This window comes from Pleurodeles waltl, chromosome 8 (assembly GCF_031143425.1).
Source record: "Pleurodeles waltl isolate 20211129_DDA chromosome 8, aPleWal1.hap1.20221129, whole genome shotgun sequence".
In the NCBI taxonomy this organism is placed as follows: domain Eukaryota; kingdom Metazoa; phylum Chordata; class Amphibia; order Caudata; family Salamandridae; genus Pleurodeles; species Pleurodeles waltl.
In genome coordinates this window covers 29,898,425-29,926,249 of record NC_090447.1, presented here as the reverse complement: position 1 = coordinate 29,926,249, position 27,825 = coordinate 29,898,425, and the positions used below count along the sequence as shown (strand labels likewise).

The following is a 27,825-nucleotide window of genomic DNA, read 5'->3' as shown; positions in this document are numbered from 1 at the left end:
ACAGGCTGTGGTCTTTGTGCGTTGGCGTCTGTATGCACTCGACCAACCATCGTGCAACGTGTGCCTTGGAAAGAGCACGTCCCTTGCGGGGCCTGGAGTCAGAAACAAACAGCTGTTGTATCTTATGAAAGGGGTTTGTCCTATCCATATAGTACATTAGTGCTCTCTTGACATCAAGAGTGTGCAGAGCGTGTTCTGCTACAGTCTCTGGGTGTGGAAAGAAGATGGAAGCTCGACTGTCTTCTTCAGGTGGAAACTGGGCACTACCTTAGAGAGGGTTTTCAGATTGGTTCTGAGAACCATTCTACTGTGATGTACTTGGAAAAACTGCTCTTCCAAGATAAGAACAAGTTTCACCGACTCTCCTGAGAGAGGTGATGGCTACAAGGAAGGCCATCTTCCAGGACACAAACTGAAGTGGACAAGAGTGAAGTGATTCAGAAGGGGGGGCCCCATCAGTGAGGGGGACGTTAAGGTTCCAAACAGAAGCAGGGAGCATCCATGGTGGAATAACTCCTTTGAGGCCTTCCATAAACGTCTTAATGACTGCAATTCTGCATGATAAAATATGTTGCCTATTCTGCAAATAGCCACCTACAGCAGCCAGATGTAAACAAACAGATGTGTATGCAAGGCCGGCCTGACTAGTGAGGTAGGGAGCATACATTATGTTGCACAGACTGTGAGTGGATTGATGTGTTTTGGAAGGCAGTAATGCATGGAATGTTTCCATTTGGCTACCTAAAAGGCCCTGGTAGTAGGCTGTTGTGCCTCTTTGAGAGTAGACATACACACTTCTGGTAGATTAAGGTAACCAAATTCTAAGACCTCAGAAGCCAGATCGCAAGGTTAAGTTGTTGAGAGTCTGGGTGTCTGAGAGGGCTGTGGTTTTGTGCGGGAAGATCCAGCTTGTTGCGGAGTTACTCATGTGGGACAAGAGAGAGTTCTACCAGTGTGGAGTACCATGGCTGCCGTGCCCAGGTTGGTGCCACCAAGATAAGTGTGATGGAGCTCTTTCTCAGCCTCCTGACCATAAACGATAGTAAAAGAGGAGGCAGAAAAGTGAACGCAAATATCCCGGACCCACTCATCTATAGTGCATTGCCCAAGGACTGTGGGTCTGGCCACTTGGAGCGCACTTTCGGCACTAATCATTTTCAGCGGTGGCGAACAGATCTATCTATGGGAACCCCCATCACTGAAAGTCTGTGCTTAGGATTGGGGGGAGAAGTTTACATTCATGGACTTGTTGATGCGTCCTGCTGAGCGGGTCCGCTAGATCATTATTCATCCCTGGGAATGTGATGAATAAGTAGATAGACTTTGCAAAGGACTGCCCACCGCCAGATGTTTTCACCCACACTGAACAACTGTGGTGAACATGTGCCCTCTTGTTTCTGTAAGTAAAACATGGCAATCATGTTGTCTGTGCCTATCAGGACTGTTTTGTTTTGAATGAGAGGGTGGAAATCCCAGAGAGTGAGCTGGATGGCCAGAACCTCCAGGTGATAAATTTGAAGAGTTTGCTGGAAAGCGGGCCGCTCAACCTAAACAATGAAGTGATTGAGATCATCTCCCTAGCCTGTGAGACATCCATTCTGATGGTCTATTGTGGTGTTGGATCCAGGAATGGCCGCCCCTGCAACAAGTTGTTTGTATTCCACAACTGCAGAGAGCAATGTGTGCAGCCCCAAACAAACACTAGTCTTCTAAGTGACCTTCCCCTTGGAGACCACTGTGCTGCTAAGCAGGAACTTTTGGAAAGTTTGTATCTCGGCTGGGTTGGGGTAAGTTTTCCCACCCGTGCATCCAGGATGACCACAAGGAAGGGGCTGTACCTATAAGGTCTTAAAGTGAGATTTGACCAGATTGAGGGTGCAACCAGACAGTACTGGCTGTGAATTGTGGCTTGGGTGTGCTCTAGACAGAGTTGCTGAGTGGTGATCTTCATCAGCCAGTCTTCTAGGTAAGGGAACAAGTGGATGCAGGTCCTCCTGAGATGAGCGGCCACCATGGCCAAACATTTGGTGAAGACTTTTGGTGCAGTGATAACCCGAAAGGGAAGCACTCTGAATGGATAACGGTGTCCACTCAACACAAACCTCAGATATCTGCAATGTGCTGGGTGGATTGGTGTGTGGAAACAGGCGTCCTTCAGTTCCAGGGCAGTCATGCAGTTGCCTTTCTGCAAGAGTGGTAAAACATCCTGTAGAATCACCATGTGGAAGTGCTCCGACAGAATGTATTTTTCGAGAGGCCTGAGATCGAGGATGGGCCTGAGGAAGCCGTCGTCCTTTGGGATGAGAAAGCAGAGGGAGTGTGCACCCTTTCAGTGTTGTGTTGAGGCAAAACGGGCTATTAGGCCCTCTTGTTCAGGAGGGCCTATACCTTCTTGTGAAGAAGGCGCAGATGTTCTTTGGACAGTCTGTGTGGATGAGGGGCGGTGTTTATGTGAGTTCCAGACAATACCCTTCCCGTAGTATATCTAAAACCCAACAGCCTGAAGAGATTTCTCATTAGCGGGGCAGAAACCCCTGCAATCTTCCCCAAAAGGTGTTGTGTTATTGGGGGAAGAGGTTGAAAGGCATCACTGCTCGGAAGGAGGCTCCAAGCCTACCTCTAACTTTGTTGTTGTTGCCCCGGTATCCACCCCTGTAGTAACCACGCGAAGGGGGCTGCTGCAGTGGCCTAGGGATGGTGGAAGAGGGTTCTGGAGCGGGAGTCTTAGATGAGCCATGAAACAGTGAGTGCCGATAGGAACATCGAGTGGGCGGTGTTTGTAGGACGCCGATAGCTTTGGCCAAATCTATGTCATCAACTCGACTGCCAAAACGATGATGAACATCAAAAGGCGCATTTAGTAGCAGTTGTTGGACCTTCAGCTCAAAATGGGAAACTAGCAGCAAGACATGGCACCGCCAAAGAACGCCAGAATTAATGCAGCGAGTCGGCTGTATCCGCAGCATCCAAAGCACAGCGAATGTTAGTTTTGGAGATTACCTTCCCCTCCGCCACTAACTGCTGCCCTTTCTTGCAGTACTGTTTTGGGAGATGCTCCACTGAGGTCACCATCTGATCCCAGTACACGCAGTTGTATCTGGAGAGCAAGCCAATGGAACTGGCTATGTGCCAATGAGTAGCGGACTGTGCCACCACCTTCTTGCCCCAAGCGCCTATCTTCTTGCTCTCCTGATCAGGTGGAGGTGAATCACCGGTGCCTTGGGACTTAGCACGCTTTCTGGTGGTATGGACAATCAGCGAGTCAGGGGGTAACTGGCCACGAATGTACGGAGGGTCACTAGGGGAGTTATACCTTCCTATCTACCCTAGGCATGATAACTCTCGCCTTGATCGGCTCACTGAAAATCTTCCTGGCAGGTTTGAGGATCCCTCTGAGCACTGGGAGGTACTGGAGGGAGCGTTGGGTGGAGGAGAGGGATTCCACAAAGGAACCATCCTCTTCTTGCTGCACATGGAGTTCTACACTGGGGTAAATGGCACTCCTGCGTAGAACCTCATGATATTCAGTGACATCATCTGGAGGGCAAGGGTTAGCAGGGTACAGGCCTGGGTCTGTGTCTGCAGGGCGTTCAATATCATAATCATCCCAAGCATCTGCGCCCTGTGGGTCATGAGTGGGGTCATTAGGGTCATAAGGACTGCCCTCGCCCACCGAGCTGAGGAACCCACGAGGTGAGTGGTGTGGCGACTCTGTAGGCAACACGGGAGGTACTGGGGAAGGACAAGGAGTAGGAGAGAGGGAAGGAGGAGGACAAGAAGGAGACAGGGGAGGGGTAGTTTTGAGCTGTCCTTTAGGCATTTTGGAGGTGGTAAGGACCGGTAGGTTGAGAGCCTCCTCAAAAGTCAACTCCCTCTTATGAGGAACTGAGTCGTTTTACACCTGTGGAGGGTTCACCAGGATCTGACCAATGCATGGCTGGATATAGATCCGCTGTTGCCGAGCATCCAGATGTTCCTGCAACCACTTGAGGATTGGCTGACCTAAGTCTTCGGAAGCCACAGAGGATGCAGAGGCGGAAGAGGATTTCAATAGGGCTGAAGATGGTGGCTCACCTTCAAGGCATCAAGCTCGATCTTGGTGCTGAATGCTTCAAGTTGGTGGGTCTCTGTGCTGAACTCACGTCTTCAATATCCGACTCCTCACGCTCTCCAAAGATGTCCGGAGAGTCTTTTGCCTCTTGTCTACGTACTATGGCAGCCGAGGTGAGGCAATGAGCATGCCAATTCCAAAGGGTCTTTTTGTTAAGGAACACAAGACACGCCGAAGAGGAGCCCTGTCGGTGGTCAGGAGACAAACCGAGATTCCTAACTTTGTGGAGGTGGAACCTCAGTTACTTGGCGTGCAAGTAAGACAAGAATTGAAATGGAGCCCTTTCCATCATGGAGAAATCCTCAACCCGGACGGTGGAGTAGAGAGGTATGTAACCGATACGGAGTCAAATGGAACACAACCGCTGAAGAACCAACGAGAAGTAAGATTGTTTTGTAGAAAACGACAAGCAAACAGTTCTGAGGGCCAAGCAAGAACCACACGGCGTTAAACTGCAGCTCTTAACAACACGTCTGAACTAGACAGCGGAGAAAAAACTATCTAACAATGGAACCCATGCATAATACCACTGATCGGTGGAGTCATTAGATTGCGTGACTAAAAAAGACTTCCTTTGCAGAAAAACAAGTTGTACACATCCGAGCCCAACACTAGATCGCAGAAGTATGCACAGCAAGTGTATCTATAGCTACACATGCCATGAACATAAAATGAGCCCAGTGACCGCTATGTGTACTATAAATACTTGGCGCTGCTTTTCAAGTACCTTAATGAAGTATGAACCCCAAAATTAGGCCCGAGTTGTCACATACACACCAGGGGTGCTGGCACTGCGGTTAAAGAGTGCAAACTCTCAATTCAGGGGGACGGTCAAGTTAAGTGAGGGTATGACTCCTGGAAGGAGCTTTGACCCGCAAAGGCTTATTTTGAAAAGCTGAATTTCGGAGCCACAAGGCAAGCACTCAGGGCAATCAATTCTTATTTCAGAAGTAAAGACTATGGCCTGAGAATTCGGAATGATTTAAAAAAAAAAAAAAAAAGCTTTGCAACTAATACTGTGGGTTATGCACTCATGAAAGAAGAAACGCATTCTACCCCAAGAACTGGCTCTCAAACTGGTAGACCACACAACCTGGTGTTTGATTCCCAGGATGAAGGAGTCTGTGACCCTGCTGGAAGCCGGATTCTAATCAATCTACTCCCAGGAAGAAGCCTGTGGGGTTTTTACAGTGGACTTAACCCGAGGTTCTTCCTCTCGTGAGGATTCTGTGTTGGTAGAGGCACCTGCAAGTGACCATCAAGTAGTCAGCATCACTGAGACTGCCCTTAAGATTTGCAACAACTTCAATGTCTTTTTAATCTTTCCATCAACCTCAAACCAGCTTGAGCACTTGGAAGGACTTGATGAAGTCCACAAAAGCGGGTTCAACTCACCTGCCCCAATTCGACTTCTCAGGCACTTCCATGATTCTAGGCCTTTTTGACACAGTATCACTTTTCGTCAGACAGATAAGGCAATAGCTTATCAGTTATAACTACTGATCTGAATTCAGTTCTAGCAACAATTAAAGAAACATTTACACTGGACTACCTAGGTCTTTAATTCCCTCTGAGGTTCCGTTTGCTGGTCATTAACTCATGTTCCCCTGAAGAAATATGAAAATGGTTATCAAGTGGTAGGGCTTTATAGCCTGACGGTCGATGACATCAGGAGTCACAATGAACCCTTTTATGGTTAACGTCAAATTTTTGACAGGCACATTTTTCCAGGCTTACCCACTAAATGGCAGATTTAGGCGCATCATGTGAATCTGAAGTAGATTCACAGTGTGAAGCGGGAATCCTCTGATCCACTTTTGATAGTGTTTGCTCATCAATAGTCAATACAATTTCTCCATTTTGATACATTGGATTTGGACCTTGAATTTTTTTGTTTCGTTTGACTGCACCATGGTGAACAATGAGTCCTGAGCAGCACACACTTTACGCCATTGCATAGCTTTGCCTTCCTACCGAAGGTGAGCAAGGGACGCCATGCAGGAAACCTTGACGCACCTTTACGCAACTGACTTTAGGATGTCGTGCGACTGTCGGGTCCCTGAGACCAAACAGACTTCTCTCAGTGCATCCTGCTTTTTCCTGTTTGACCTTTTCTTAAGGTTTTTCTTTTTATTATCATTTCTCAATTGTTCTGTACTGTGTTTCTTTACTATGTAGGACACTCTGGTTACAAGTACTTTGATAAATCAATAATCACAAATAATACAAATACAATGAACATCTCCAGTACTGCGTTCTGGTAATGGACTTTCCTTACTTCCATACTGACGTTCAGTTACAGACCGTGCTTTCTCCTGTGTTGTGTTACGGATAAGTCTTGTTTTTGGCATTCTTTGGTGCATACTGACTTAGAGGTTAAATATACAACACAAAGAAACAATGACATAGTAAACAATGACATTCATGTAGGTGGCAGCGAGAAGAGAGCCTGAGGAAATCTGCCTGTGTATGGGTAGTTATGGTCGCCTTACACCCCCCTTATCTGTTGCCAGTTCACTTGTTCGCACTAAATTCACACAAGCTGTCAATGGATGCGTTGTTGCTGGCTGAGCCCAGAGTAAGAGATGCTGACTCAGCACAGAGGCCTGTGTAGTTGGCTAAGGCAAGGGACATTAGGGTACGGTGATACATGTGAGTCCCTGAGGTTGTGGTCACATACAAGGAAGCCAGGCTACAAGCACAGGGGAGAAAAAGAAAGTTAAATCTGAAAACCTCTTAGTTGATGTGCCAATAATAACAGCCGCACAGCTACCCAGGGGGACCATTGACAGAAAAATGTCCCTGTTCTTAAACAGTCTGCCTGTACTACCCTGACTGAGTGACTGAGACACCCTGGCTGACTTTGGGTTACTGGAGGTGTGAGGGGAGGTAGCTCTGGGGTACACTGCCTGTGCTCTGACCTACAGATGTTGAGGGTACCAGGGTACTGTGAGTGGAGGGCTGGCACAGACAATTCCTGTGCTCCACCATGCACATACATAGCATAATGCCACAGCCAACCCGCTGCCTGTCATCCTCCATGGACATGCATGGATACTGGCACAAGAAGAGTGGTGGCTGGCAGAGACAATCCGCTGCCTGTCCTTCTCCACGCACATGCATGGAACACTGGCACAAGAAGAGTGGTGGCTGGCACAGACAACCCGCTGCCTGTCCTTCTCCACACACATGCATGGAACACTGGCACAAGAAGAGTGGTGGCTGGCACAGACAACCCGCTGCCTGTCCTTCTCCACACACATGCATGGAACACTGGCACAAGAAGAGTGGTGGCTGGCACAGCCATCCCGCTGCCTGTCCTTCTCTGTGCACATGCATGGAACACTGGCACAAGAAGAGTGGTGGCTGGCAGAGACAACCCGCTGCCTGTCCTTCTCCGTGCACATGCATGGAACACTGGCACAAGAAGAGTGGTGGCTGGCAGAGCCAACCCGCTGCCTGTCCTTCTCCGTGCACATGCATGGAACACTGGCACAAGAAGAGTGGTGGCTGGCACAGGCAACCCGCTGCCTGTCCTTCTCCACACACATGCATGAAGTACTGGCACAAGAAGAGTGGTGGCTGGCAGAGACAACCCGCTGCCTGTCCTTCTCCGTGCACATGCATGGAACACTGGCACAAGAAGAGTGGTGGCTGGCAGAGACAACCCGCTGCCTGTCCTTCTCCGTGCACATGCATGGAACACTGGCACAAGAAGAGTGGTGGCTGGCACAGACAACCCGCTGCCTGTCCTTCTCCACACACATGCATGGAACACTGGCACAAGAAGAGTGGTGGCTGGCACAGACAACCCGCTGCCTGTCCTCCTCCACACACATGCATGAAGTACTGGCACAAGAAGAGTGGTGGCTGGCAGAGACAACCCGCTGCCTGTCCTTCTCCACACACATGCATGGAACACTGGCACAAGAAGAGTGGTGTCTGGCACAGACAACCCGCTGCCTGTCATCCTCCACGCACATGCATGGAACACTGGCACAAGAAGAGTGGTGGCTGGCAGAGACAACCCGCTGCCTGTCCTTCTCCACACACATGCATGGAACACTGGCACAAGAAGAGTGATGGCTGGCACAGACAACCCGCTGCCTGTCCTTCTCCGTGCACATGCATGGAACACTGGCACAAGAAGAGTGGTGGCTGGCACAGACAACCCGCTGCCTGTCCTTCTCCACACACATGCATGAAGTACTGGCACGAGAAGACTGGTGGCTGGCACAGGCAACCCGCTGCCTGTCCTTCTCCACACACATGCATGGAACACTGGCACAAGAAGAGTGGTGGCTGGCACAGACAACCCGCTGCCTGTCCTTCTCCACACACATGCATGGAACACTGGCACAAGAAGAGTGGTGGCTGGCACAGACAACCCGCTGCCTGTCCTTCTCCGTGCACATGCATGGATACTGGCACAAGAAGAGTGGTGGCTGGCAGAGACAACCCGCTGCCTGTCCTTCTCCACGCACATGCCTGGAACACTGGCACAAGAAGAGTGGTGGCTGGCACAGACAACCCACTGCCTGTCCTTCTCCACGCACATGTATGGAACACTGGCCCAAGAAGAGTGGTGGCTGGCACAGGCAACCCGCTGCCTGTCCTTCTCCGTGCACATGCATGGAACACTGGCACAAGAAGAGTGGTGGCTGGCAGAGACAACCCGCTGCCTGTCCTTCTCCACACACATGCATGGAACACTGGCACAAGAAGAGTGGTGGCTGGCACAGACAACCCGCTGCCTGTCATCCTCCATGCACATGCATGGAACACTGGCACAAGAAGAGTGGTGGCTGGCAGAGACAACCCGCTGCCTGTCCTTCTCTGTGCACATGCATGGAACAATGGCACGAGAAGAGTGGTGGCTGGCACAGACAACCCGCTGCCTGTCCTTCTACACACACATGCATGGAACACTGGCACAAGAAGAGTGGTGGCTGGCACAGGCAACCCGCTGCCTGTCCTTCTCCACACACATGCATGGAACACTGGCACAAGAAGAGTGGTGGCTGGCACAGACAACCCGCTGCCTGTCCTTCTCTGTGCACATGCATGGAACACTGGCACAAGAAGAGTGGTGGCTGGGACAGACAACCCGCTGCCTGTCCTTCTCCACACACATGCATGGAGCACTGGCACAAGAAGAGTGGTGGCTGGCACAGACAACCCGCTGCCTGTCCTTCTCCACACACATGCATGGAACACTGGCACAAGAAGAGTGGTGGCTGGCACAGACAACCTGCTGCCTGTCCTTCTCCACACACATGCATGGAACACTGGCACAAGAAGAGTGGTGGCTGGCACAGACAACCCGCTGCCTGTCATCCTCCAAGCACATGCATGGAACACAGGCACAAGAAGAGTGGTGGCTGGCAGAGACAACCCGCTGCCTGTCCTTCTCTGTGCACATGCATGGAACACTGGCACAAGAAGAGTGGTGGCTGGCACAGACAACCGGCTGCCTGTCCTTCTCCACACACATGCATGGAACACTGGCACAAGAAGAGTGGTGGCTGGCACAGACAAGCCGCTGCCTGTCCTTCTCCGTGCACATGCATGGAACACTGGCACAAGAAGAGTGGTGGCTGGCACAGACAACCTGCTGCCTGTCCTTCTCCACACACATGCATGAAGTACTGGCACGAGAAGAGTGGTGGCTGGCAGAGACAACCCACTGCCTGTCCTTCTCCACACACATGCATGGAACACTGGCACAAGAAGAGTGGTGGCTGGCAGAGACAACCCACTGCCTGTCCTTCTCTGTGCACATGCATGGAACACTGGCACAAGAAGGGTGGTGGCTGGCAGAGACAACCCACTGCCTGTCCTTCTCCACACACATGCATGGAACACTGGCACAAGAAGAGTGGTGGCTGGCACAGACAACCCGCTGCCTGTCATCCTCCACACACATGCATGGAACACTGGCACAAGAAGAGTGGTGGCTGGCAGAGACAACCCACTGCCTGTCCTTCTCTGTGCACATGCATGGAACACTGGCACGAGAAGAGTGGTGGCTGGCACAGACAACCCGCTGCCTGTCCTTCTCCACACACATGCATGGAACACTGGCACAAGAAGAGTGGTGGCTAGCACAGACAACCCGCTGCCTGTCATCCTCCACACACATGCATGGAACACTGGCACAAGAAGAGTGGTGGCTGGCAGAGACAACCCGCTGCCTGTCCTTCTCCGTGCACATGCATGGATACTGGCACAAGAAGAGTGGTGGCTGGCACAGACAACCCGCTGCCTGTCCTTCTCTGTGCACATGCATGGATACTGGCACAAGAAGAGTGGTGGCTGGCACAGACAACCCGCTGCCTGTCCTCCTCCACACACATGCATGAAGTACTGGCACGAGAAGAGTGGTGGCTGGCACAGACAACCCGCTGCCTGTCCTTCTCCGTGCACATGCATGGAACACTGGCACAAGAAGAGTGGTGGCTGGCAGAGACAACCCGCTGCCTGTCCTATTCCACACACATGCATGGAACACTGGCACAAGAAGAGTGGTGGCTGGCAGAGACAACCCACTGCCTGTCCTTCTCTGTGCACATGCATGGATACTGGCACAAGAAGAGTGGTGGCTGGCACAGACAACCCGCTGCCTGTCCTTCTCCACACACATGCATGGAACACTGGCACAAGAAGAGTGGTGGCTGGCACAGACAACCCGCTGCCTGTCCTTCTCCGTGCACATGCATGGAACACTGGCACAAGAAGAGTGGTGGCTGGCACAGACAACCTGCTGCCTGTCCTTCTCCACACACATGCATGAAGTACTGGCACGAGAAGAGTGGTGGCTGGCACAGGCAACCCGCTGCCTGTCCTTCTCCACACACATGCATGGAACACTGGCACAAGAAGAGTGGTGGCTGGCACAGACAACCCGCTGCCTGTCCTTCTCCGTGCACATGCATGGAACACTGGCACGAGAAGAGTGGTGGCTGGCACAGACAACCCGCTGCCTGTCCTTCTCCACACACATGCATGGAACACTGGCACAAGAAGAGTGGTGGTTGGCAGAGACAACCCGCTGCCTGTCCTTCTCCACACAAATGCATGGAACACTGGCACAAGAAGAGTGGTGGCTGGCAGAGACAACCCACTGCCTGTCCTTCTCTGTGCACATGCATGGATACTGGCACAAGAAGAGTGGTGGCTGGCACAGACAACCCGCTGCCTGTCCTTCTCCACACACATGCATGGAACACTGGCACGAGAAGAGTGGTGGCTGGCACAGGCAACCCGCTGCCTGTCCTTCTCCACACACATGCATGGAACACTGGCACGAGAAGAGTGGTGGCTGGCACAGGCAACCCGCTGCCTGTCCTTCTCCACACACATGCATGGAACACTGGCACGAGAAGAGTGGTGGCTGGCACAGGCAACCCGCTGCCTGTCCTTCTCCACACACATGCATGGAACACTGGCACGAGAAGAGTGGTGGCTGGCACAGACAACCCGCTGCCTGTCCTTCTCCGTGCACATGCATGGAACACTGGCACAAGAAGATTGGTTGCTGGCAGAGACAACCCGCTGCCTGTCCTTCTCCACACACATGCATGGAACACTGGCACAAGAAGAGTGGTGGCTGGCACAGACAACCCGCTGCCTGTCCTTCTCTGTGCACATGCATGGAACACTGGCACGAGAAGAGTGGTGGCTGGCACAGACAACCCGCTGCCTGTCCTTCTCCACACACATGCATGGAACACTGGCACAAGAAGAGTGGTGGCTAGCACAGACAACCCGCTGCCTGTCATCCTCCACACACATGCATGGAACACTGGCACAAGAAGAGTGGTGGCTGGCAGAGACAACCCGCTGCCTGTCCTTCTCCGTGCACATGCATGGATACTGGCACAAGAAGAGTGGTGGCTGGCACAGACAACCCGCTGCCTGTCCTTCTCTGTGCACATGCATGGATACTGGCACAAGAAGAGTGGTGGCTGGCACAGACAACCCGCTGCCTGTCCTCCTCCACACACATGCATGAAGTACTGGCACGAGAAGAGTGGTGGCTGGCACAGACAACCCGCTGCCTGTCCTTCTCCGTGCACATGCATGGAACACTGGCACAAGAAGAGTGGTGGCTGGCAGAGACAACCCGCTGCCTGTCCTTCTCCACACACATGCATGGAACACTGGCACAAGAAGAGTGGTGGCTGGCGCAGGCAACCCGCTGCCTGTCCTTCTCCACGCACATGCATGGAACACTGGCACAAGAAGAGTGGTGGCTGGCACAGACAACCCGCTGCCTGTCCTTCTCCACACACATGCATGGAACACTGGCACAAGAAGAGTGGTGGCTGGCACAGACAACCCGCTGCCTGTCCTTCTCCACGCACATGCATGGAACACTGGCACAAGAAGAGTGGTGGCTGGCAGAGACAACCCGCTGCCTGTCCTTCTCCACACACATGCATGGAACACTGGCACAAGAAGAGTGGTGGCTGGCACAGACAACCCGCTGCCTGTCCTTCTCTGTGCACATGCATGGAACACTGGCACAAGAAGAGTGGTGGCTGGCACAGACAACCCGCTGCCTGTCCTTCTCCACACACATGCATGAAGTACTGGCACGAGAAGAGTGGTGGCTGGCACAGGCAACCCGCTGCCTGTCCTTCTCTGTGCACATGCATGGAACACTGGCACAAGAAGAGTGGTGGCTGGCAGAGACAACCCGCTGCCTGTCCTTCTCCACACACATGCATGGAACACTGGCACAAGAAGAGTGGTGGCTGGAACAGACAACCCGCTGCCTGTCCTTCTCCACACACATGCATGAAGTACTGGCACGAGAAGTGGGGTGGCTAAAAACTCACACACTCACCTGGATACACTGGTTATTGCTGTCTGCCACCACGATGCGGTTGGTCCCAGAGGTGGAGATGCCCTGCAGGTTGGTGAACTCTCCCTTCTCCCGTCCACGGGACCCTGTGGGAAGAGAAGAGACACTCATTAATACCCCACTGGAAGACACACAGACATACTGAGGGTCAGCCAAGATCCCTTCACCCAACCCAACACAGTCTGTGTCATCCACAATGATTCCACTGCTGGACTCCCTTTATACACACCACAATTTCCTGCTCAAATTTGTAGTGTTTATTGCAAACAAACACACTGATGGCACGGCAAATAGTAACGCTGAATGAGCAGTTACTTTATAAATGCTAAATACATTTCTTATAAAAAAGAAACCTCTTAAATGAGAGAAACCTAACCATTAAAAAGCCACAAGTCGTCAACATTGGGAACAAAATTATCAGACCCTTCGCGCACCAACGCATCTCACCACTTTTGTGAGAGTTTGAAAAGATCATGACTTCAGAGTTTTAGCTGTCATTCTTCTGCCCCTGTAGGCTCCAGAATCTTGGGGGAGGGACAGACCTCCGCCATTCCTCTAGATGTCCTTCCTGGTCCAATTCTACCCATCTCCATTCCCAAAGGTGCTAAAATTACTGACAAGAAAAGAGGTCTCAAGAAGGTGTTGTGGGATTTACGGTTCTCTGTTGATCCATGGGGGACGTTAGTTCAGACAGGCACTCTAAAGAGAGGCCATGCTGAGACTCCATCTGAGCAGGACACCGGGGCAGTGTCACAAGGCACCAGTGCAGGGCAGCACACACAGGACACCAGAGAGGGTATGCACAAAATGGATAATCTTCAGGAGAGGAGCACCATGCCTGAAACTCAAGCTGCTGGGCAGGGTTAGGGCACACAAGACACCAGAGAGGGTTTGCATGGAATGGATAATCTTCAGGAGAGGAGCACCATGCATGAAACTCAAGCTGCTGGGCAGGATTAGGGCACACAAGACACCAGAGAGGGTTTTGCATGGAATGGATAATCTTCAGAGGGTTTGCATGGAATGGATAATCTTCAGGAGAGGGGCACCATGCATGAAACTCAAGCTGCTGGGCAGGATTAGGGCACACAAGACACCACAGAGGGTTTGCACGGAATGGATAATCTTCAGGAGAGGAGCACCATGCATGAAACTCAAGATACTGGGCAGGATTAGGGCACACAAGACACCACAGAGGGTTTGCACGGAATGGATAATCTTCAGGAGAGGAGCACCATGCATGAAACTCAAGATACTGGGCAGGATTAGGGCACACAAGACACCACAGAGGGTTTGCACGGAATGGATAATCTTCAGAAGATGGGACCATGCATGAAACTCAAGCTGCTGGGCAGGGTTAGAATACTCATGACAAATTTCACAAGAGTGAGGCACTTGCTATCAATGACGATGTGTAAAAGCGAAGTACTAGCGAGATAAAAGTAGTGGTGGGGGCTCCAGCACCCCATGTGTCACTGACAGCACAGGTGGAACCTGGGAGGAAGCCAAGTGCTGGGCTCAAAATGTCTCCCAAACGCTACAGGTCCCACACGATGGCGACACCAGCAGGGAAGGATTCGGATAACAGTGTGTAGAGAACCAAAAACAAATTCCCCTTGGACAAACAAGAAAGGGACCAAGGTATTCACTTAATTAATTTTATTATTGAATGTCTTAAGATTTTGTTAACTATTACACACAAAAATAACATCAATTACTTTTCGTTAAAACCCCAACTCTCTTGCAAGCAGTTCATTCCTCCCTCATACAGTCCAAACATCTCAAACAGACCCGAGGTTCAAAGACACATATATATTATTAAAGTTTTAACCAACTATTTAATCCACATGCCACCTTCACGGTTCAGTATTGAATGTTATAGTCAGCCTTTTCTTCACTATCCCCCAACCCCTCTCATTCTCTCCTGGTGAGCCCACAGAGCATAAAACAGGAAATGTCAAGGGGGTGTCCTTGTGGCCCTGGGACAGTCACTGGGCACTGGCGAGTGCCCTGTGAGGGTAGAGTAGTTTATCACAGGTGTCCGAGACCACTGGTGCGGCTTCACTGCAACTGGCTACCTAAGTCCCTCATTCATTAGGGCACCGGACGAACGAAGGGAAGTCAAGTCTCAAAGCTTCTCCCATGGGTGGGGGGCTTTAGAAACTCTAGAGTTCAGCTGGACACAAAGAAGACCCCTCAAACTCAATGTCCTGCCGGTGTTCTCTACGCAAAGAATTTGACTTTTAATTACATGTAAATAAAAAGAAAAGTCAAAATTATAATACAAGAAGAAAGGCAGGAGGTGTTTGTACCTTGTGGGGCTGAGCTAGGATCCTAAACGACTTATAGCATTTAAAAGCTCTATTTTCTATAACTTTGCAAACACGGAGACTTATCGCAGGAAGACTTTAGTGTATTATAACTTTGGTGCTGATGCAGGGAGCTTCCCTGCGGCTCCACAACCATGGAAGTGACTGACTGTGTTCTTACTTTCAGACCAGGTCAGCCACGGAGCCCTTGTGGCTTTTGGGCAGTCTTTCTTGAGATGCCTTCCACGTAGACACTCCGGCAGCGGAGTCTTGAACAGAAGTTCCTGTGACCAGGGCAGCTGCTCTCCTCGCGGAGCAGTCCAGCTCCTGGAACTGAAAGGTCATGGTTGTGAAGTGTTCCAGGAGTCCAGGCTTGACCCCGCCTCGCACAAGACAGCTTCAAGTAGAGGTTCTGTCAAATGTGTGACTAGCGCTGATGTGAAGGGTCTCCTCCTTGTCTACAAGCTTCTTCCTCAAAGGAGCCACTATTGATCCTAAACAGGTGGCCGAGATGGGAGGCCTGGGCAACCAGTTCTGCATGTGCTACAAGGTCTTTATAGAGGGGGCTACTGAGTGGCTATTGAAACGAGCCTTGACGGGAATCATGTACTCTCTCTTCAGTATTGGAGACACCAATGGGGGTTAGGGAAGTCCCATCAAAACAGTATAAACAAAAACAAGTTAAGTTGGTAGTCTTGTTGGCCGTCTCAAAAAGCAAGACTCCAGAGAAGATCTTAAAAAAGGGATTTGGACAGAGACAAGCCCACTAGCTTCAGGAAACATGGTGACATGGTATGAAGGAGCAGTTTCCCCACTTCTTCCATTTAGAGAACTCCTATGGGTTTGCTGGTCTTCAAGATTCTTCCAACTTCTATCACAAAGTGTCCTAGAACCTTGAATGCTCCAAGAACTAACCGCAATTTTTATCCAACCTTGCATGGGAAGAATGACCCAGACTAGGGAATGTCTCGCCCTGCCAAAAAGGACTGGATCCCACATAAGCCAATGGGGGAGGTCAGCCCTCAGGGCAGTACAGATGGTTTTTAATTACAAAATACAAATTCAGCTTTTAGTTTTGTCAGTCGCTGTTGTCGGATCATATAATTCCACTCAGTGGCAGGCTGGCTCTCATAGTTAGCAGACATTTACCATTAACTAAGGCCAAAATAAACAGACTAATACTATACGAGCCCGACATGGGCAGGAGTGCATGGCCCAGTCACCACTGCCAATGCCAGATAAGTACCACTTTGTTAACCATGCAGTAACAAATCTATGCTAGGCTAAGTGGAACCTTCAATCAAGATCAGGACATCCTGAGGGAAAAGGTTCACTGGCCTGCAGGGGTGGTCTGCTCTCCCCCACATGGGTGTCACAACAGGAAAACAGAGAAACATCCTAGTGGATCATGCTTCCTCCCACAGTGGGGTGAAACTACAACAAAGTCAACAGAACATTTCTTTAACGCTGGCTGGTCAAGTTTGTGTGCTTATGTTCCCCCTTGCCTCTGAGACAAGTCTAGAGCACAAGAGCCTTCAGCTACCAAGAATATTGTGCACATGCCAGCAGTCTCTGGCACTTACAAGCTTACTATTACACTGGAATATTTAAAAAAAAGAACAAGTTACTTACCTTCGGTAATGCTCTTTCTGGTGGACACTATCTAACCGCGGATTCCTCACATTTTGAATTGAATTTCTTCAGGCACCAGACTGGGTGCAGAAACTTTTCCTGCAACAGCTCCCACACACCGACAGGTGGCGCCGTTGAACGTTCCAGCTGTCATGGGACCATGTCCATCCTTGGATATGATAGCGCTCGGGCACCTTCTTTTTGAAGAGGCTAATGGAATTAGAAAAACTAAATAATTCAGTAAGCCTTGAGGGCTTAAAAGACCATCTGTACCACAGCTTCGGTGAGCTTCCTTTATTTAGAAGGCAGGTAGAACATTGATGCGCCATCACAAATATGTGCTGTCAAACGCCCTGTGCCGAAGGAGGAGGTCTTAGGTACCCCTCCCAATCCCGTAATTGCGTCAGCTTTCTAGAGCAGTAGAGCTGCGATAGTGGCTTACACGTAGAGGATATATATATATTTTTTTTTTACTTTTTTTTTTTTGTGAAAAAAAACAACTGTGTTCAACTGTGGCACTTTTCTTAGTCCCAGTCCCTATTACCACAATCGTGTGTCCCAATTTCTAATCTGTGTATACTGGAAACAATTCCCACCTCCTAACTCAAAGCCATTCTTGCACTCCTCAGAGTAAAAGCGGCAACCTCCAAATTAGGTGAATGGGAAGGAAGAAACGGGCTACCAGTAACTGGGGGTAATGGGTAGAATGCAACATGGATGTGTCTTGGAAGCCATAAAAATGTATATAAAGGGCAGTCGTAGAGAAGGCTATCTCCTGTGAGCACCAGCCTCGCCTTCCGGTCTGACCAACCAGAGGCAGCACACAGGCTCCCGCAACAGTGACCCCAGGTGTGGAATAGCCAGTCACCCAAGCGTGGAACAACCAGCCCACCCAAGCGTGGAACAACCAGTCCACCCAAGCGTGGAACAGTAAGTCCTCCCAAGCGTGGAACAACCAGCCCACCCAAGCGTGGAACAACCAGCCCACCCAAGCGTGGAACAACCAGCCCATCCAAGCGTGGAACAACCAGTCCACCTAAGCGTGGAACAGCAAGTCCTCCCAAGCGTGGAACAACCAGCCCACCCAAGCGTGGAACAACCAGTCCACCCAAGCGTGGAACAACCAGTCCACCCAAGCGTGGAACAACCAGCCCACCCAAGCGTGGAACAATCAGTCCACCCAAGCGTGGAACAATCAGTCCACCCAAGCGTGGAACAGTAAGTCCTCCCAAGCGTAGAACAGCCAGTTCACCCAAGTGTGGAGTAGGCAGCCCACCTAAGCACTGAACAGCCAGTCCACCCAAGCGTGACAGTCACTCCACCCAAGTGTGGGATAGCCAGCTGCCCCAAGCATGGAACAGCCAGCTCACCCAAGAGTGGAACAGCTAGCCCACCCAAGCATGGGACAGTCAGTCCACCCAAACATGGAATAGCCAATCGACCAATGTATGGAATAGCCAGTGCACCAAAATGTGAACTAGCCAGTTGACCAAAGCAGGGAATAGGCAGCCCACCCAAGCATGGAATAGCCAGCCCACCCAAGCACTTAATAGCCAGCCCACCAAGCAAGGGACAGACAGTCCACCCAAGCGTGGAACAACCAGTCCACCCAAGAGAGGGACAGACAGTCCACCCAAGTGTGGAAAAGCCAGTCCACCCAAGCGTGGAAAAGCCAGTCCACCCAAGCGTGGAAAAGCCAGTCCACCCAAGCAAGGGACAGACAGTCCACCCAAGTGTGGAACAACCAGTGCACTGACGCGTGGAACACTCAGCCCACTGAAGCGTGGCAAAAATAAGTAGGGATGTTTAGCTACCTTTGGAGGCTTGAACAATCAAACGAAGAAGTGCTGACTGAATCCATTTTAATATGGACAAGCATGGCAAAACTGGCAACACTCAACCCATATAAAGGTCGCACATAAAAACATTCATCTGGATGCATGGCAATCTCCCAATCCATGTCATCTCCAGCCCACCCCATGTGTGAAGGGAGAGCGGGCGGGAAGGCGTGGTGGGAGAGAAAGCAATGCACAGGTACCAATTAGGCAGGGGACTGCAGTTTCTGTGCCTCCCACATGAAATCAAAAGTGGTCTTCACAGGCTGGAGACAGTTTCTTCTGCCTCCATCACACTCATGGCCGGACATTCTGCAGAAATTGTCACGCTTCAATAACCACGAAGGACTGAGACACTGCGACGGGAAGAGACAAAACATCAACATACACAATGTATGATGCTTCTGGTCCATGTAAAGACCAGTAACCAAACAGCTCTAGAGGCTGCTAAGAGGTGAACTTCCAATAATGAAGAACACCGAAGGGGAGAGGACAGCCCGCCGAGCACCTTGCATCCGAAGGATCTTATAGAAGAGGCTTTCTTTAACCTGGTCTCAGTAGGCAGAGCTCTGTAACTGGCCAAGGAGAGATCAATTCTATCGGGCCCCAAGCCAAAGAGTAACAAGGACCTCAGCCAGGGACTTCCACCCAATGTGATCAAATGCCAATATCAAAAGCTATATCCCTAAGTTCCGTGCTATATCAATCCTTGTTCATGGACGTCCTGATGTTCATCTGGGTTTAAGGATCCCAGACTGGTCCAGAGGGACAAAGTCAAGTTAACGTCTTTCTAGGGAAACAGCTGTCACCCTCACAAAGATCCTTCTATCAGAGTGAAGGCGTGCTGGGATGCAGTCCACGAGTGGGAGATTACTTCAAGCACTCCAACCATCACTTTTTCGCATTGCTCAGTGCGACAGGCATGCCCAGATTTGGATCCTGTACCGACAGGGCTGTTGGAACCAAGCTGCACTCTATGACAAAGCCCCAACAGGCCAAAACCGGTCTTGTGGTTGCTTGTGTTTCAGTTCAGAAGGGGCCAGCCCTGGCATTTGGGATGAATTGTTCCTTCTGGAGAAGGGCCATGGCTAAACTCCATAACGGTATTTTCTATCCGAAAGCAGCGGTCACAGTGGGCGAGATCGAAAGGGCATGACATGCGCACACTGTTTTTTTTTTTATTTATGAAAAACCGTTCCCCTACTTTTTGTAAAAAGACAATCATCCTTTGACGGTTAATTCCGACAGTTTAAATGCTTCTGCTCAACTATCATTCATTGAGTCTCCTGTGCTGTGAAACCGAAGTCCGGCAGTCAGCTAAACAAGCATCCCTGCTGGGGTGTCTGCTGCCTCAAAGAAGTGCATATGTGCGCTACAAGGTAATCTGCAAATTTAAAGGGTTATATGCAAATGTGAAGGATGCTTGGGAGCCGGTATTGATCGAATCACTGGAAGGTTTGTGATGACAAAGGTTTATTCTTTTTGAGTGATAGTAAAAAGAGTTAACAACTGAGCTGTGAATTGCGTGCTTTTAATTGTAATTGTATTTATGCGGCATTTACTGCCCCTGGAGGTGCGTAAGAGACAGTTTTGTAAAAAAGTACATTACATACGGTGTGGGTATTAATGGAATCGATATTTCAGAAGCACCATTTTATCTTAAACATTTTTGTGGTTTACAATAATGACATATTCCCAGTGGTTTCTGTCACGCAGTGACTTTGTAGCATTAAAAATACATGTCAGTTTTCTCCACTGCACCAACCAAGATTTCATTCTGTGGCTCTTTGGTTACACACAGTCGTCTGCAGTGCATTAACTAATAGAGCTTTCATAATGTTCTGTAGTGCATTTACCACTGACCACAACTTCATTCATTGTTTATTTCACCTGTGCGTTATTTTATATGTACATGCCTGATGGGGGAAGACCACAAAATGTACAGAATATTTTGGGGGTTTTAGCCGCCACACCTTTTAACCCTGCCCCCACCGTCTGCTCACTGACCCCACCCCCACTGCACTGCAAGCAGCGTCACAGTTCCCATCCTTTTTTTAAAGCACTTGGACGACTGGTCTGAAGTGTCATGGTGGGCACAAAAAGGATGGATCTGGATGTGGACCTGTATAATTACCAGTCTTTGGGATTAATTCAAGCATTCCACCCATCAGTGTTTTGTATTCCTCGGTGCACCGCCTATGGAAGGCTCAGGAGGACCTCCCCTACCAGACCAGAGGACTGAAGTGCTGAGAGCCTGCCCCCGGGCCAGCCACGACCCCTGCAAGAGACCTGAATCTGCGCGGGCTCCTGGCTGCTTCAAGACCACCCGGTCAGGTGAGCGGCCTGTGCGGGCAGGACCACCAGGGCATCAAATCTCTCCCAGGTGAGCTGAGAGACCAGGCCCATGGAGCTCAGTTCAATACTGACGGCTCGGCTATTCAAAGGAGAGCTCTCCCGTGTGATCCAGGGCATTCACCCCGCCGGGGTCTGCTTACTGCCCCGCCAGGAGGGCATCAGGTGGCACGGTACTCCAAACTTCATACCAACACTGGCAACCGTACATACCTTATACCAGACCATAATATAGCGTCCACCACCTTGTCTGGGCTACGAAGCGCTAGATAATTGCTACATGCTGAGCTCTCCAGAGCCACATTCCACGGAACTATTTTTTCTTTGCTTTCCGCCTGCACTTTCACTGCAAGTACAAACTTTCCTGGACCACATAATCTATTCCGTTTTGGGATAAAAGGTTCCACCGCACATAGCGCTGTGACTGCAGATACACGCTCTGCCACAGAGGCTGTGAGGGATATCAGTGCCACGCGGGTCCTGGCTACTAACCCGAATAAATGGATCAACTGATCAGCAGCACATTCTTGGCGCAATGTGAGTTACCTCCAGAAACAGACGTGCAGCGCACCCGGGTGGTCCCCGCTCATGTTTCCTGCTCACACCCTCCCTGGTGCTGCTGCACACTGTGAGAAGCGGTCCCGCTCCCGCCCCCTAGAGGGCAGCATAAGGCAGAGTTTGTGCATCCAGGCTGGGTTGGGGATGCAAAGCTGTGTCACATAAAAACTATGCAGGAAAAACGGGAAAATATCAAAAGCAATAAAGTGTTGCGGTTTGGCCACTCACATGATCCCACACACTGAAAAAGCGCCACGTGCGTCGACATCATCATGAAATGTAACACCAACACGATTTCCAATTACTTCTCTTTCTTGAACAAATGTCTTTCAGATTGCAGTGGTACTATACCTCACTTCTGGTATAGCTACCTTTCTGTGTGGGCTCCCTCGCACCCGTCAAACCCAACAAGGGCAGTAGATCAGACAAGCCCAGCTGGTACACAAGACCTCCAGGGCATCAAATGACACGGTAAACAGCTAGAAAGGAAGTGCAGAGCCAGTCTCAACACCACAACAGAACTACCCACAGAGCTGCACGCAGAGGCTATCACCAGCACATACGAGACACCATGAAAAAAGTATTCGTGGACCGCATCGAAGGGATCTTCAAGAGCTGCAAGGAGATCTTCTCTATCACCAAGGATTCCACCTCACCCTTAAGCACTGCCAACATCGGTGCCTCTCAACAGCTCTGCGACAACCTATCCAACGTCTTCCACAATAAAACTGCAAGCACATTCAGCAACTCCGCACACCAACCCAACCTCAGAGAAGCTGTTGCTAACCTACCCACCACCAACCAAGATGGGAACCTGACCGAATAGACAACTCTCACCAGAAACTACAAATCGTCAATCATGCGGACCATCCACTTAGGGGCCCCAACACACCCATGCCCCCATCACAACTACAACCTGAGAACATCACCAGTCAGCACCGCCCTGTGCAACATCATCAACACCTCCATCACATCAAACACTTTCCCGGATAAATGGAAACTTGCAGAAATCAAAGCCCTCCTCAAGAAGCCCACAGCCGACCCAAATCTACTGAGCAACTTTCGATCCATCTCACTAATCCTCTACCCAGCAAAAGTGGTTAAGGCCATGAACAAGCAACCCGCACCCCACTTCAAACTTCACCAACTTCTAGACATCACACAATCAGGATTCAGAAAGAATCACACCACCAACACAACACTCATCATGGCCACCAACGACATTCAAAACATCCTGGACTGCGGAAAAACAGGGGCCTTCATCCTGCCCAACCCCTCAGTCGCCTTCGAACAGGTCTCCCACAGCACCCTCATCAGAAGACTCCACAAGATAGGCATACATGAATCCACTCTCAAATGGATCTGTTCCTTTCTCATGGGAAGAACTCCAAGGGTAAGGCAACCACCTTCACATCAGAGACCAATAAACTGATATGCAGAGTCCCACAGCCTCAGCCACACCCTTCTCAACTTATACATGACACCGCTCACCAACATCATCCGATCACATCACTGTCATCTCCTACGATGACACACAACCCATCCTCTCCCTGACAGACTAGGCAACCATCACCAGAACCAACTTCGCCAACTGCCTGACCACGGTTGCAGACTGGATGCAAACCAAATGCCTGCAGCTCAACTCCGACAAGACGGAAGTACTGGTCCTCCGCTATTAGACCTCCCCATGGGATTCTGCCTAGTAGCCGTCAGAGCAAGGACCAACACCCACACTTGAGACCACACAGGCAATCAAGAGATCATCCTAGACGGCAAGCTTAACATGATGGCTCAAGTCAACGCAGTGTGCACCTCCTGCTTCCACATCCTACGCATGCTGCAGAAAATCTTCAAATAGTTGCCTCAGAAAACCAGAACACTGTTACACAAACCTCATCAACAGCAGGCAGGACTACGGCAACACTCTATGTCAGAATCTCCTAACAACTCCTGCACAGTCTCAGGAACCATCCAGAATGTAGTAGTAAGACTCATACTCGACCTTCCACGCCGCACCTACATCACATAGCACTTCAGGAAGCTTCACTGGCTCTCCATTCACAAGCGCAGCCAATTCAAACTTTTCACACAAACATACAAAGCCCTACACAGCACAGACCAGAATACCTGAACAGCCACATACACTATCAACCCACCAGACACCTACTCTCTGCCTCATTCGAGCACACGTCCTGCATCCGCAAAAGCAAAACTAGAGGTCGCCCATGTGCCTGCATCGCACACAACATATGGAACGACCTCCTTCAACACATCAGAGCCTCCTCACTTGTTGAGCTCCACGTGAAGCAGAGGACCTGGCTCTCCATATGAGCACCTTGGAACCACACGCCTACACACCTTCCCAAATACCTGAACACCCTCTCGGGTGATAAGCGCACTTTACAAATCAACGTAACGTAATTATTAGACAATCTCTTTCTGTATAGTAATGTTACCGACATTCCTGTTTAATAACCACTTTTCTCTGGATAAACTAACATTTCCTGTTTTGCAGTATTACCTCACTTCCTGTTTAATGGCTTCTCGGTTTGGTTTTAGAAGTAGTCCATTTTCTGAGCAGTGAAATGACCCTGCCTCCTGTGCAGTTCCTTCCCATTTCTCAATACATTGCTTCCTGTTGTGCAACGGCTCTTCCGTTTCTATTACAATGCATATACAGCTCCCTTTTTGTTTACGAGCACATCTACGCCTGGACTGTGATGCTATTTCACTTCCTGTCAAATTACTTCTCGCGTTTGACAAGGGCAGGCCAAGTACGCTGGCATTACGCGACATTGCTGGTCTTCCGCACAATTTGCTGCATAATCCATCATCTTCTGCAAGATCAGCAGAGTTCAGCAACAAAGTTTTGTTTCTATCTTAAACTGATCAAAAGTTACTAAAACTGTGGCAACCTGTGCTGCTGTGAAGGGGAAGGCCCTTCGCAAAGACTCACTAGTCACCTTTCAGTTGTTCCGTTTTGTATTTGGGTGTCAAAATGGTTCTAATAAGGTGCAATATTTGCCCAGAAAGTGCTGGCATGTACTTTCTCCCAAACTAATGAGATAAGAACAAACAATGAGCCGTCTAACGGTGCATACTTTGCCTTTTCTTGCTGCATAATTTGGTCAATCCTCCGGCGTAATTAATGTGGTCGTTCTCTGCCGCATAGTTCTAGTGGCCCTGGTTTAGGGGTAACTCTGTTCTTGAACGGTAGCTTTACCAGACCTCCTCTACAGAAACACCTCCTTTACCTTCTGAGTCTGAGCAGCTTCCTTCCAGTGGACTGAAATGTAACGTGACCCCGTGGTTTCATGATTCGGCTGAATTGTGACCCAACTCTCAGATGAATTTCTCTCTTGAATTAAGGTCATTTTAGTAACCCTACCTCAATTCTGACCTGAACAGTGATGTAATAGCGACATCTAGATATTTCTGCATTATTCCAGAACTTCAGTGTTGGACCCATAAAGAGCATTTCCTCCCCAACAGAGTATACTTACTCTAACCCACATTTAGTGTTATATCAGTTTTTCAATGTGTCTTTTTGTGAATTTTACTCTATTTCTTGAGAGTTACTGTGGATTGCTTGTCTGCGTTTAACCACTCCACTTCCTGGTTGGTGGTGTCAGGCCACTTCCTTTTCTGGTTTTGGTTCTACTCCTTACAATTCTTTAAGTGTGTCTTCTTAAATATCTACACCCCTTGCGTAACTCCCATTTTACCTCACTTCTTGATATGTTTTGGCTTTATTCCTTGACATTGTGCACATAGGTGCACGCCCTCCTGGAGGTAAATGTGAACTCACTTCCGTTTCCGGATTCTGCCCAGATTCTCATCTGTCCTAACCGCCCCCCTCCTAGTTGCATATTTGACTTTTCTTCCATTTCAGGAATTGACTCATCAATTCATCTGCACCTAGCCACACCCTTGCCTCAGACGGTATTGAGACCTCACTTCCTTTTCTGGATTTGGTTCATTCTCATCTGCGCTTAGCCACACCCCTTCCGACACTGTTATTCGATCTCACTTCCTTTCTGGATTTGGCTCATGTTCTTATCTGTACATAGCCTACCCCTTCCTAGAAGGTATTGTGACCTCACTACCGTTTTTGTGTTTGGCTCATGTCCTCTTCTGCACATAGCCCACCCCTTCCTAGAAGGTATTGTGACCTCACTACCGTTTTTGTGTTTGGCTCATGTCCTCATCTGCACCCTTGCCCTATAAGGTATTGTGACCTCTCTTCCGTTTCTGGATTTGGCTCATGTTCTCATCTGCACATAGCTTACCCCTTCCTAGAAGGTATTGTGATCTCACTCCCTTTTCTGGATTTGGTTCATTCTCATCTGCACTTAGCCGCACCCTTCCTAGAAGGTACTGTGACCTCACTTCCGGTTTTGTGTTTGGCTCATGTCCTCTTCTGCACATAGCCCACCCCTTCCTAGAAGGTACTGTGACCTCACTTCTGTTTCTGGGTTTGGTTCATGCCTCATCTGTACACAGCTGCACCCCTTCCTATAAGGTATTGTGGCATCACTTCTGTTTCTGGATTTGGTTTAGGTCTCATCTGCACAGCCACACCCTTCCTAAAAAGTATAGTGAACTCACTTCTGATTTTGGATTTGGTTTAGGTCTCATCTGCACATAGCCTACCCTTTCCTAGAAAGTATTGTGACCTCACTTCTGTTTCTGGTTTGGTTCATGTCTCATCTGTACAAGGCTGCACCCTTTCCTAGAAGGTATTGTGACCTCACTCCCATTTCTGGATTTGGCTCAAGTTGTCCTCTGCACACAGTCGCACCCTTCCTGGATTGCTTTGCCACTACTCACCCACCCTGAAGATGAGCTCGTCCTCAATGGGGTTCTCCTTCTTCTTCCCGGTACTGTACATGCTGGAGGGGCGCCTGACCGCCTTCTGACGTATGTGCCCACTACTGGGAGACTTCACCCTCCTCTTGACATCATCGGGGGACTGTGGGATGTCGCAAGGCTTCACGGCCTTCACCCGGAAGGGGCTGCCTCTTATGGGCTGGTCGTAAAGGAGAATGGAGAGTCCAAACTCCCCCTCGTGCTTCAGAGTGTAGGCCAACTCATAGGTGCCGTTCTTATTGTCCACCACTTCCCCCTCCACGAAGCTGCCGTCGGGCGCAGCGATTTCCGCGTGGATTATGGCATTGCCCGTCTTCACCAGCTCACCACTCTTGTCCTTGGTGGTGATGGTGACTGAGGTCTGCTGCCCAACAATGGCGTGGCGGAGGCCTTCTCCGGTGGCCACAGTCTGATGGGCGATGGCGCTGGTGGTGATCAGCACGCCCAGGTTCTGGATAGACTTTCGAATGCCGTCCGTCTCCACGATGTAGTCCAGCTGGTCGTTCTCATGAGGCTGCTCCTGGAAGCGTTGGCTCGCCAGCTCGCCCAGGCGCTCGCTCATCTGCTTCTTCACCAGCAGAACCTCGGTCTCGGTACCATGGTTGAGGGCCTGCTCCGTGAAGCTGCAGCTGCTCTTGATGTTCTCGTGGCCTTGGCGCAGGGAGTCCAACTGGGCCTGGAGCACCTGCAGAGGTGGAGAGAGAGGGGACATTAGGAAGATGGATCACGATGGAGAAGGTCAAGGGGAAGACGTTTGGAAGACGAGAAGAAACAGCAAGGAGATAAAGGAAGAACAAACTAGCACAGAGGTGGAACACCCCTAGGTCTATAAACTGACGAGGAAAGGACCGCAGGAGGAAGACTGATGATGAAGTGCCTGCTGACCATTAAATTGACCCTGCGGCCCTTAGTCTCTGTATCTGTGGTTCCAGAAAACTAAGAAAAACACACTGCTTGAGAAATTTAGAAACAGAAGAAACATTGAATCATGAAAGGGGGGGTGCAGTGATACGGCAGGGGAGAGTTCACACCAGGCTTCCACTTTCTCAGTCTCCTTCAGTTCCAGTCCACAGTGCCCACTCTCTTTACGCACACTCTTTACGCCCTTTATATCTGGGGAAACTGGAATGGGTGACAGGATCCTTTACCACAATTAGTGAGTTTCATCTCAACATCATTCATCACAAATCCAACCCAGGTCACTAGTGATCACCGTGGACGTCCATCAGGAACCTTAACTGGTCGTCCGTCACAAGCGAGTTAGTGGTAACAAGATGCAGTGAAAGAACA

The 27,825-nt window shown here is 50.0% G+C and overlaps 1 protein-coding gene across 2 annotated transcripts in view; it reads right to left on the bottom strand.

Moving 5' to 3' along the window:
* Positions 1 to 27,825, bottom strand: part of TRIM3 (tripartite motif containing 3) — a 266,225-nt gene that overhangs the window by 53,055 nt on the left and 185,345 nt on the right. For both annotated transcript variants that reach the window (XM_069203661.1, XM_069203662.1), the window contains exons 6-7: positions 26,497 to 27,220; positions 12,963 to 13,066 (exon numbers count right to left, since the gene is read on the bottom strand). In XM_069203661.1, coding sequence (XP_069059762.1) covers positions 12,963 to 13,066; positions 26,497 to 27,220 — 828 coding nt within the window. The remainder of the gene's footprint in view (positions 1 to 12,962; positions 13,067 to 26,496; positions 27,221 to 27,825) is intronic.